This window comes from Gymnoscopelus braueri (genome assembly GCF_963280865.1).
Source record: "Gymnoscopelus braueri genome assembly, chromosome: 19".
NCBI classification, from domain to species: domain Eukaryota; kingdom Metazoa; phylum Chordata; class Actinopteri; order Myctophiformes; family Myctophidae; genus Gymnoscopelus; species Gymnoscopelus braueri.
In genome coordinates, this window is record NC_137621.1 from 3,568,865 (window position 1) to 3,581,865 (window position 13,001).

Consider the following 13,001-nt stretch of genomic DNA (forward strand, 5'->3'; position numbering starts at 1 on the left):
ATTTTGTTATAGAGCTTCTTGTTGTTAACTCATCTTAAAGAAGAATCTGAAAATGACAGTTGTTGTAAGGGCATAAAACCCTTTTTGTTATTCTCATTCTCATTTGATATTATTCAAATAAAAGGGACTTATTGAGAAACATGTGTTTTTCTTTACAAATCAAGACAATAGCCTAAATTAATAATCATATAGCCCTCAAAGCTGAAAAAAGGACGTTTTAAAAATATATATCGTATCGAAAATCGAATCGAATCGTGACCTTAATATCGAAAGTCGAATCGAATCGTGGATTAGGCGTATCGTGACACCCCTAATACTGACCATGATACTAACATGATACTGACCATGATACTGACCATGATACTGACCATGATACTGACCATGATACTACCATGATACTACCATGATATTGACATGATATTGACATGATACTGACCATGATACTGACCATGATACTGACCATGATACTAACATGATACTGACCATGATACTACCATGATACTACCATGATACTGACATGATATTGACATGGTACTGACATGATACTGACATGGTACTGACCATGATACATGATGAGACCATGATATTACATTATGAGTTGCTACAAGGTGCTCTATATCACCAAGATGGCCGCCAGGGGAAAGGGGCGGGCAAGTGTCTGATAGTAATTTCTCCCCATTATGTTCAGTTCTGTGTGTTCAGAGATGTTATTAATAATTGGAAATTAGAAATGTATGTTTCCTGCATTTTTGGGTGAGCGGGGAACATAGAACCTTTTTTTTTGTTAATGGGGAACATAGAACCTTTTTTTGGGGTAAACGGGGAACATAGAACCTTTTTTAGGTAAAAGGGGAACATAGAACCCAGGGAACATAGAACCTTTTTTGGTAAGTGGGGAACATAGAACCTTTTTTGCGGGGAACATAGAACCTGGGGAACATAGGTACGGTCCCGAATACTATCAGCATATAGAGCTATTTAACACTTATTTTGACCATCGAAAATCACTTGCCCTACCTTTAAGTGCATATGTTTTTTGACTAAACAAGTGAAAAACCTTTATTAAACATGCTTTTGTAGAATTTCATATATGGGGAATCTAATTTCACATTCTGATTTGAGATAGAATGTGAAGAAACTGTTTGAAATTCATATAAATTATACAAGGAAATGGTCATATTTATTGAACAATAATTTGTCACCCAAATATGATCCAGAAGTAAGTTGACCCTATATGTATAATTTACTCACTTTTTGCATATATAACTAGAGTTCAGTAGCCCTACAAACCATGTATGTTATCAATTCATTTGATTTGCCTTCGGGTTTAATGGGTAACCTTTTTATAGGTTTACATATATGGGGAATACAATGATCAGTTTTGAAAAGGCCTTGGAATATGTATTACAAAAATGTTTGGTTTTATTTATTTAACTACTCACAGCAACTGCAGACACCATTATTATATGTGTACTCAAGAGTTAAATGAACACTGAGGATTTTACAGTGTAGATTAGGGGTCCCAGAGATAAAAAAAAAAGAAGAAATATAATATGATCTAATGCATATCAAACTCTGAGAGCGCACAAATTGAACCAAAGCGACCAAAGGCCCGTAAGGGTCCACTTGGACCCCTGATCCTCAGACCAAACATTGAGAACCCGTGGCCTAATGTATATCAAACTGGGGGTCCTTGGAATTTAAAAAGGTTACAAATCCGAGGTTTTGAGGCATGACCCTATATCGTCACCTTGACCATGTGACAAAGATACTGAGTGAACAGGTGTCACAAGAGACCACTACACCTCCATACTCCGCCTCGTCCTCCTCATTTCTCTGTTTTCTCACTCCTTCCTCTCCTCTTTCCTCCTGCAGTCTCTCCCCGTCCTCCCCCTCTTCCTTCGTCGTCTCCTCCTCTTCCACAAGGAGTCTCTTTGGCTCCACTAGTTCTAGATCTTCTCCGGTGACTGTGAAGTCCCCTCCACAGCGACAGGTGTGTGAGTAGACCGAGTCCTCTTCGTCCCAGACCATGTCTTCCACAGAGACGGTAGAATCCACTGGTCCGTGTTGTCGCAGCTCCTCGGCTCTCCTCAGCAGGTCATATTTTGCCCTGGCGCAGTGGTCCCTGAGGACCTGCCAGGCTGCATGTGCTTCTAGAAACGTCCCCAGGCCAGACTTTGCTTCGGAAGAACCCGCAGCAGCACTCAGGCGGTCTGGATGGTACAGTAAGGCCATTTGCTGATAGTTGTGTTTTAGTTGTTGTAGGGAGTCAGACGGGCTGGATCCTAAGACGCCATACAGGTCTGTTTCTGAAGATCCACCTGACATAGCTGAGTGAAAAGGTCTATTGAAAATGTCGTTATAACCATCAAGGTTTACAAGCAGGGACAGTAGTTAGTTAACAAGATGGGGTCTAACAATGGCGTCACCCAAGTATGGAGATGGCATATCGGTGTGGAATGTTCTGCATCAATGTTTCTGTGTTTACATAATTCAATTTGTAGCAAGGCGTTGTGTTTTATTTGCAAAACAAGCGCTTACAGCGCAATGCAATAATTTATATACACATTGAGGGCAAGCATGCGCGCGTGTTTCCCTGTTAAGCCCATATATGAAGATCCCTTAAGTCTCACCAAGAATGATTGGTTGAAACATGTATTATACCATATTTGGAGATCCCCCAAATCTCTCGACTAGGCAAGTGCCCACATAGGAGTTCACTGAACTCTCCCAAGTTGGTGTGTTATCAATATGATGTCACAGACGTCATAGACTGACCTCCAAGTAGCGTGTGTTTTTCATGTGTTTTTCTGGTTCAAATCTGCTGCCGAGCCAATAAAACAAAGTTATAGGAAACTGAACTGGAGCAGGGAAACGGGTATGCCACACCTTTTGAAAATCGTGGACTAAAGGTATGCACAGAACCTGTTCCTCTGCTAAACGTTGGTGGTGGTTCATGTGGGTAAGACCTTACAGGTCTGTCAATCTTGATGGTGTTCAGATGGAGCATTTGTTCAGTCTCAAGAGTAATTTAACGCTGAGGATTTCTACAGCATGGACACAATTATGGTATCAAATGACCTAATGGATAAACAGTGGGTCCTTCTAAAGATATACTTTATTAATCCCTGAAGGGAAATTGAGGTGTTACAGCAGCATAGTTTGACAAAATAAATAAATAATGTACCAAACAGAAACACATCAGACACAGATGGACATAATCACACAAGACCAGGGCTGACACAGGACCATATGCATTGAGGCAGAGAGTTCTTATGCATTATACAGAAGACTGATGGCAGCTGGCATGAAAGAGAGTCTGTACCGCTGTGTGAATGTTTGGGGGGAAATTGAGCGTTTGGCTGAAGGTGCTCACAATGTCTGTTGTGTTTCTGTTTGTCTGGTAGATTATTTATTTATTTATTTTTGTCACTGTTTGAACAGGACAGTTTCAGTGACAGGGACGTCACATGTCCAGAAGCAGCACACGTGGGTCTTCTACCACGGCTTTGATCTTGCGAAGGAAAGTAACCGCTTCTCTGCCGTCGACGAGTCGGTGGTCGTAGGTCAACGCCACGTACATCATGGGACGGACTTCGACCTTGCCGTTGACGGCCACGGGCCTGTCGAAGATGCCGTGCATGCCCAGGATGGCAGACTGCGGCGGGTTGATGATGGGCGTCCCCAACAAGGACCCGAAAACTCCGCCGTTGCTGACGGTGAACGTGCCGCCGTCCATGTCCTCGATGGCCAGCTGGTTTTGGCGAGCTCTTTCTCCCAGATCATTAAGGCTCTTCTCGATATCGACAAAGGTCATGGTCTCCACATTGCGGATCACAGGTACGACAAGACCCTTTGGAGTCGCCACGGCCACGCTGATGTCTACATAATCCCTGTACACGATCTCTTTGGTCGCATCGTCAATAACGGCGTTGACGACCGGCTGGTCGGTCAGGGCGTGTGCCACAGCCTTCACAAACGCTGACATGAAGCCCAGCTTGACGCCGTGTTTCTTCAGGAAGGCGTCCTTGTGGACGCTCCTCATTTCCTGAACGTTGCTCATATCGATCTCGTTGAAGGTTGTCAGCATGGCACATGTGTTCTGAGCCTCCTTCAGCCTCTGGGCGATTCTCAGCCTAATGCGGCTCATCTTCACCCTGCTCTCTGTTCTGGCTCCTGCTGGTGAAGTAGGTGGTGCAGCAGTAATGGGCTCGATAGCAGGAACAGGTTTGGCTTGTTGGGCAGCTCGTGCCGGCATGGCAGCGGGGCTAGGAGTAGGTGGGGAAGGAGGGCCTGGGGCTTCAGCAGCTGGGGAAGGGGCACGCTTGGCTGCTCCCGCTGCTCCTTTCCGGAGTTTGAAGAGGGGCATTCCTGCCTCTACCGTCGCGCCATCGGCCACAAAGAGCTCTTCAAGGACACCATCCGCAGGTGAGGGTACTTGCATCGTGGCCTTTTCGGTCTCAATTTCACACACCACTTCATCTTCAGCCAATGAATCACCCACAGATTTCTCCCACCTTACATCGCCCTCTCTGATAGACTCCGGAAACGCTGGGGCTTTGACGACGATTACTTCACTCTGGTGAACAGCTGATGTTTTGAAGCATCTGGTGGGGAAGACATTAGCCGAAGACAGGTGCGGACATAGCCTGTTAGCCAATGAGAGGGGTGGACACAACATTGCATTCCTGTAAACCACCCAGTTGAAGGTAGAGAGACCTGATGCACTCCGTCGAGTCAGCTGGTAATTTTCCTGCCACACCACTGATAGAGAGGGAGCGAGTGTACGATAAAGACATCGCGAACGTGATAACATGACTGCCGTTGCTGTCGGGGCGTGGCAGCGACCAACTCCAAAGTATACTGAGACAAATAATCTGTGTGTGTATGTGTCTCTCTTTTATGCCTATATATGGGCAATCTCCCCAAGCTGATTGGTTGACACACTTGCCCATATATGGAGATCCACAAACTCTCTTTAAGCTGATTGGTTGAAGCACTCGCCCATATATGGAGATCCCTGATCTCGCTCAAGTTGGTGTGTAATCAATAGGACGTCATAGTGCTGATGTCATGACTGCCCTCCAGGTACTCTGACGTCATATAACATTAGTATCCATGACAAAGGTGTGATGATTATCTGTGATAGTTTGTATTGTCTGTAGCCACAAGGTGTCAGTAGTGTCAGTAGTGGGTCAGTATCTATATAATGAATGCACAGAGGCAGGAAGTGAGTTCATATAGAGTTCATGCATCAGACAAACATTGTACACATGTGGTTGATATGAATAAAGAAGCCTATGGAATTAAAGGACATGGTCATCATTGACTCAAAGAACAGAACATGGTACCAGGAGTAAAAACTCGACTTTAAAAAAAAAAAAAGGAGGAATTGCAACAATCGACATGGATATCTTGGATAAACCGGAGCGTTTGAAGCTGACTGGGAATGTCGACAGCAATTGGCGATCCTTCAAACAACAATTCCAGCTGTACATCGCGGCTATGGGATTGGAAGAGAAGTCGGGTGCAAGAAAGGTAGCGTTACTGCTAACAATGGCAGGCCCACAAGCAATTGAAGTGTACAATACGTTCGTCTATGATGATGCAGAAGATAAAAATAAATTGGATAAAGTGCTCGAAAAGTTTGACGCGCATTGCTCTCCAAAGAAGAACGAGACGTACGAGAGATATGTATTTCGTTCTCGAGTGCAGCAACAACGAGAGCCTTTTGACAGTTTCCTCACTGAGCTGAAGCTAAAAGCACAGACATGTAACTTTGACACTCTGAAGGACTCCATGATACGGGACCAAATCGTCTTTGGAGTGGAGGATAAAAAGCTCAGGGAAAGGCTACTGAGGGAAACGGAGCTGACCATAGACGGAGCCATAAAGATCTGCCATGCAAGTGAGCTGTCCCAAATGCATGTTAAAACATTCAGCGAAATAGGGACATACGGCGCTGCTAACATGAGTGACAGTTCTGTGTGCGTAATACAAAGAGGTGGAAAAAGACGCACGCAGATGCGCCCTGCACAGCGGTGTGGTTCACAGCACGGACCCAGACAATGTCCAGCCTTTGGTAAGCAATGCTCTAACTGCCAAGGCAAGAATCATTTTGCTAAACAATTGTGGTAAACTGAGCCCATTTTGGAAGACGGAAGCAGACATGTTTCTCTGGGCGGTAATAAATCACAATCCTTTAAAGTCCGAGGTAGTCATTTCCAACAATTCCATTTTATTGTCAGAGTTCTCAGCATCCCATACATACAAGTCAATTCGACGTACAGTGCATAGTCCATAGATCCATTTTATCCTGTTGGACGCGACATCTGTGTGTAGCCCAAAAACACAGAGAGTCCTGTTTTTCCCAATAGCACCATGTTATAAGCAACCAGATATTCCTCCTTCTGACCACTCACAACACAGATTTTATAGAACAATAGACCTTCTTGGGCAGGCCTTCTCAATCGGCACAAGGAATTAGCATCTCACTTGGTTTAAACATGTGACAATTTACTTTAACCCTTATCTATAAAACTGTACCTTTACACAAGCTCATATTATGCAATCTTTGTTTAACACCTTATTTACCTTCAAAATAAGACCACACATATTTGTATTCAACTTTGTATGAATGATTTAGACAGAAAGAGATGATTTAAAAGGGGATTTGGCGTTTTCCTTAGATTCAAGAAGAAAAGTCTACATGCAACTAACTGGCTTCTCCCCAACCACATTTGTTCACACTTGTGTACTTACTATAGAATAAGCTTTTACTGTGAGCTAGTTATAATTTACAATAATTCAGTTTAAGTCTATTTCTTTTAACAGCTGGCTGTAGAGAGAGAGAGAGAGAGAGATGGCAACATGCGTGATTAGATCGCATAATTACAATGCCTTTTTGGGAACAAAGAACTCGGCTGGGTGTGGTGTTTCAGGTTCACACCTAAGACAATAGACAGGATCCCAGAGTTTTAACCCAATTACCTCTGTTGCAGACAGCTGTACTCCCCCACACTCTGACAGGGAACTTTGTTGACAATTTGTGTTCATAGTGTATTAATAGCATATTAACTTCATATTCATCAGTCTTGAATACTGATACACGACATATTCCCCTCATGGAGATATATTAATACATCTCCACAAAAGGATATTCAAGACTGATGTCACTTGTGTAGGTATCAACTAGAATCTGTTTTAACCAAAAGACAACTTATTCTATTAAAATGGTCAATCCGTAACCCCTCAAGACTGTTGAATTATAAAAATGACTCATCAACAAACATTGTACATCAAACACACAGAACTAATATCGCTGTACTCTCAGCTGGACTTCTTTTCACAAAACCTAAGAAAAAGTCAAGTTAATACAAACATCATTATTACAAGTTGGCAGTTACATTGACAACGCGCAAATACAGAGACACAGCTCTGCTCTTATTTTTTCTATTCTAACGAACGCAATTCATTCTTTTGACCGTCCATTTTGCACAATTTGACATGAGGCATAAGTACGAATTCTCTGGACATGATGGAATATGCAATCTGCAGATTTGCACACCACCATAGCCCAAAAAACCCGCCCATATCCTTTCTGTCCGAATTTGGGAATCACACAAGAATTGTCATCCTAAGGGTGTTGCTTCTGAACCGAATCACAGCTATTTCAGTACTTGACTTGATATTGACAATCAGGATTCTCTTATCCATACCTGATCCGTACGGGTGCCCCTCTTTTCATATGATCGAAAGAAAGTGTCATGTCTTTCAATTTGCAGATGCAACTTGATGTGTCACGGGTAACTCCTATAGGTACCTGGAACTTCCAACCGCTGCTGGTTTGTCAGAAACTATTGTAGATCTGTGACGACAGAGGTGTTGCACCCTGGCCTTGGCAAGGTGTTTTTGTAGGGCCGGTGATGATGAGTTGACAGATAGCTGGTGGTCGCCACTTCCTGCTGGATCTATGACGCGGAGATGAAACGGCTGTCAGGTCTGGAACTCTCTCCTCCGGTGTGGCCGGCTGAATCTCATGCAGGTTTTATCCCCACGACTCCCCTCTCGACCATGGTCTGTGATGGTCACTGGTAGGTGGAGAGATGTGAAGATAGGGTAGCTGTGGTTCCCTGGAGGTAGAAGTTCAGGCGACCTCTGTTTGTTCCAGGTCAGCTGTTCCCTTCTGCATTGTCATCCTGGTCAAGATGGATGGCTCCAATCTCAGCACCTGCTTTATTTCTCCTAGTACAAAAACAAAAGTCCACCTATACCTGCTCCACAGAAGCTAAACAGATGCCTAACTGCTTTAATACTCATACATTCAGGGATTAGTCACTCATAGACGCACAGTTTAACTCATGCTGTTAAAATTAGAGAACCTATCATCACATTTTTGACTGCTATCCGATTCTTTCAGACAGTACATTCTCCTGCTGGTCCATTCGCTCCTTCATACATTGTACTAACTAAATTCCAATATTAAAGTGATCTTTCCCGCCTTATCCCTATTTTACTCTTCTAATTCCTGTTGTATTTTGTCAATCAATCGTTCCATTTCGTTTATTCATTTACCACAGCTTTCTCCTTTTTCCATATATGACTCTTGTATTTTCCTAATAATAAATCTCCTATTTTAAATCTTTTACTGCATCTTATTTTGCTCCAAATTTTCTAACAATTATTTCCAAAGTTTGTAATTTATTTAAGGACAAATCTCTTAATTTACTGTGATTCTCTTAGAGTCCTGGTTAACTTACTATTTGTTTTCGTTTTTTAAGCATGTTCCAAAATGTATTTTGCCATGATTTGATAATTATGAGAATATTCCAAAACTGTGAAGTCTAAAGGACAACCACAGAACTATATTTTCTTTAAATGAGCATTTTTCCAAAATAAACTGACAATATCTGCAACCTGCATACTCTATAATTTTGTTACAATTTAGTAGACTCTTGAAAGCATATTTTGCTAAATCTAACATTAGTTTTAGGGAAAGAGTTTTGTTATCAAGTTTCAAAATAGGCATGGAAGCAAATTATTTAGCTCTTTTTTTTTTAAAACTCCCACACCAAACTATAATCTGTGCTGTGTCAAGTCCTTGTGTCAAGTTCAAAAGATGACTACTGTTTTTCTTTCCTTGTACGGTGATGCTTCTTCTGGTATTTTCCAGTATTTCCAATATTCACCAACACCTAAAGTAATGTCTCTGTACATTTCAAGTGTCCTTCAAATGTCTTTTTCTGTAATAACTTTGAATTCTTGCAAGATGTCTTCAGGCTTACCTCATGCCCACTGGACTCCTCCCCTCTCCGGTGAACCATTACAATGGATCACCGGTTCCTTCGCGAAATCGCTGGGCCCCCCTCAGGGACACCATGATATGAGACGTTGAGCCGAAGGTTTGTTGAGAGGCCGTGGACAGGATTATGCAAGATGATGTGACTTCTATGCATGAAACAATCCTGATGATCAACCACGTCCGTCGAGCTGCACCTGTGTGTTGGCAAAACCTGTTGTCCTGCTTGTGTCCGTCAGTTGGAGTTTTGACGAAACCTTTGGTGTGCCACATACAGCAGGCTTGTATCATCATACCGTCATCGAAACGGTTGCACCTTCCTTCTGCTGTGACTGCGGTCTCCTGTATTACTGGATCAAACTTGTTGGGACACATGGAATTCTTGCAAGACATCACTGGACCACCATACGGTTGTCAGTTTTAGTGTGGGATTTTTTTTTTTGTGTGAGCTTTTTGGTTACCTCGTTCCCTTTTTTGAAAAATAATACGACCGCTTTCCTTCTTTTCCCAATTATTGTGGATCAAATATGCTCCCCTCAGGCCACATTAATTAGTATTTGTTCAAATCGTTTCAGTCACAAACATTTGTCATTCTATTTCATTTTCTAGGCATACAGCTGTTTTCATAAAAATGTTAAATTCTCCTCTTACTATTCTGACTACTGAAAGTATGTTTTACACTGTACTTCCCTTCCTTGAAAATAAAACACAAACGATGGATACCATTATGTTGGTTACTTCAGAGCAGTTTGTTCAAAAGGAAACTAATACTAATGTAATATTGTATGAAAAATGTGTCATTCTACACAACACACAATATTCTACAACCAGTATTACATATAAACTTTTAAGCATTGTCAATACAATATAGAAAATGGGTGTGAATTTGGTCAACACATGTACACTCTATGTACATGCTGTAATACATGTATTATCGTGATTTCTGTTTAGAAGCTGTAGCAAATGTAAACAAAAGGTATTAGGCTATATCGCCAAGGATAGGAATTTTTTGAAGCTCAATTAAAAAATACTCTGTTTTAGAAACTTTTGATCTTATTTATGAACGGTTAAAATCAATAATAAAAGGTCCTTTTTCTAGAATTAAGACACTCTGGGACAACACTAAGCCCCTCTAGTTACTTCTAAAACTGAATCAAATACAAATCAAACATTCTGAGCGTCTAATAATTTTAAAAGTCTGGTCGATACATTACTTCTTCCAGACAGGAGCTGTCTTTATTAAGTTGGCACAAGACACTCAAGCCATACTGACAATCATTAAGCCTCACTTGTATAGGCCATCTATGAAATAAAGGATTAATCGTTAACACAACAGACAAACAATGTTAATTCAAGCATTCTTAACACACTAGACCTAAAAAATACTACTAAGGTAACCTCGTTAAAACTAAGAACTGTTAAAAGGAAGCAACTCTGTCATCATGAAAATAATGTAAAAAATACCTAATCAACTGTCATTAATAGACAGGCTTCATATTTTGACCGCCAGGGGGAGCCAATCTGACAATGTCAGCTCAACCCCCCTCAGAGGTAAAATCACTACCACAGGCAACACGTCATCACGTATATGATCACGTGACGGTCCGTGCTTCCAGTGGGGTGAACTTTTAATTTCTCTTTACAATACTGAAACCAAAAACGTATTTCAACCTATTCTTAGCCACCAGTGGTACATCACAAAAATCGAGTATAATTACACGTTTGCAACTTCAAATCCTACACATTCGTGTCATTAAAATAGTAACATAGACTGGTTAACTGTTCATAAATTGTCATTCAAATTCAGGTTTAATCTATTTAAGAATATCTACTTTCCTTTAACATATCGATCTAAATAGGTTACTAAATAGTGTGATAATTCCTCACATCTACCAGTAGGCAATGTCCATCAGTTTAAAGGGACAGGAATAGTCTCGAATGGTTGTGCCCCATCAAATAATCACTCATAATAAACAATTTTAATTTATACCTCTAGTAGGGTTTTAAAGCCACTTATAGCACCACTTTCGTACACCATAAAGATACTATGGGGAAAATATCTCATTTTGGGTACTTAAGCAGGCACTCGTTTTTATCAAATTTCACTTGCATTTACTATTTAGTTACAATCAAACAATTCGTTTTAAATTCGACGCATAATCACTTCTTCCCACAGCCCAGTGAGCCAAAATGCAATACATCTGTGAATTGAACCACACAGATGTAAAACACCTTAGCCCAACCTACAAAGTAACCATGACTAAGTTTAAACATATTACTACAGAATGCCATGGTGACTCCAAAGACACACAACAGAATCCTTTCCTCTGGAACCAGCCAGAATGAGGGACCCTGGGGTCGCGTACCCCAAGGTTACTGTGTGTGCACTAAAAAGACCATATTTTAACATAAAGACAATGTTCTCCATAACACACAGGTTAATGACCAGACCATTAAGGAATACGGGCGTGGATAAAGCACGCAGAACAGGCCAATAACAAACCATTAAACATACTTAGACACAACACCTTAACTACCCTAATTTGAACATCAACAGCTACTTTCGCCAATTCAATTCATTCCTCACAATAAACAATACACCCATCATCCCAACCTCACTCCACCTTCAAGAACCGAGAAACAATCATTCAATAAGCACTCCTACCATATAGTTCACATGAAACAAACACCACGTTCCCACCCGACCGCTTAACGACTATTTAAAGAAAAACAACAGTAAAACATCTCAACGAAAATTAAGGCACTGCTCCACACTCACGTGTCAAAACAGACAAATAACACCATTACAGAGAACCTTCAAAACAACAGAAACCTGATCCGTAGTTTCTTAAAAAGACAAGTGTTCCTATTAAAGAAAGAAAGCTAGAAAAGCTTCATAAACAAAACAGTGTGAAAAACTAAACGCCATCTTGTGCTTAAACACAGTTAAAAGAAGCCTTTCCCACACACAAGAGAACGTGTGTCCTTGTACAACTACAGGGTATAACGTACAATTATTCTAAATGTAAAAATAAAAAAATAATACTTTACTCCCTTCAAAGATCTTATTCCATCAAAACAAAAGGAATCTCGTACAAGCGTTGAGATAAGGAGATATTACGAATGTAATATACATAAGAAAGTAGCTTTTAAGTTTTTAAAAGTTAAAACTCCAAACTGCGTCTCTCCGGATATGACGTAGACACGCGGAAGTCAAGACGCGTAGAAAAACTACATTTCCGGACCAAAAAACTACAAATTGCGCTTCAAGCTCGAGTGAAAACTCTCACACTGAAGAACAAAGAATGAGCTATGCAAAAAATACCTTCCCCTCTAGAATAAACAACAACACGAAACAGCAGGCCTACGCTGCTCTAAATTTAAACCTCCTTTCTTCACCTGTTCACAAAGTCAAGAAGCAAGACGCTTCTTTAATCCTATAAACAGCCACATTCTAAACTGGCTCCTAACCAAAACATAACCGTTCCATTCGCCTTCGTAGGTTTCCAAAAATCAAATCCAGCTTCATATTTACACAAATTTCCACTCGACACAATAGGCCAAGATAAAAGAATCACTCCTCTCAACCAACATCTCTAAAGCCTAAAATTTCAACCATATAGTTCTGTCCATCTCTTACAATAATACAAACGGAACCCTAAGTCCAAACAAAGTTTTTAAAAGCTTATCATACTCCACTCCC

The 13,001-nt window shown here is 41.1% G+C and overlaps 2 protein-coding genes across 2 annotated transcripts in view; both read right to left on the reverse strand.

The window, feature by feature from the left end:
- LOC308075364 (C-type lectin domain family 4 member C-like) overlaps positions 1 to 13,001 on the reverse strand; it is a 598,318-nt gene that overhangs the window by 123,838 nt on the left and 461,479 nt on the right. The window lies entirely within an intron of this gene.
- Positions 3,467 to 4,816, reverse strand: LOC308074279 (dihydrolipoyllysine-residue succinyltransferase component of 2-oxoglutarate dehydrogenase complex, mitochondrial-like; the record flags this gene model as incomplete). The annotated part of the gene is made up of 1 exon (XM_080413664.1): positions 3,467 to 4,816. The coding sequence occupies one exon, from the start codon at positions 4,814 to 4,816 to the stop codon at positions 3,467 to 3,469; it is 1,350 nt and encodes a 449-aa protein (XP_080269790.1).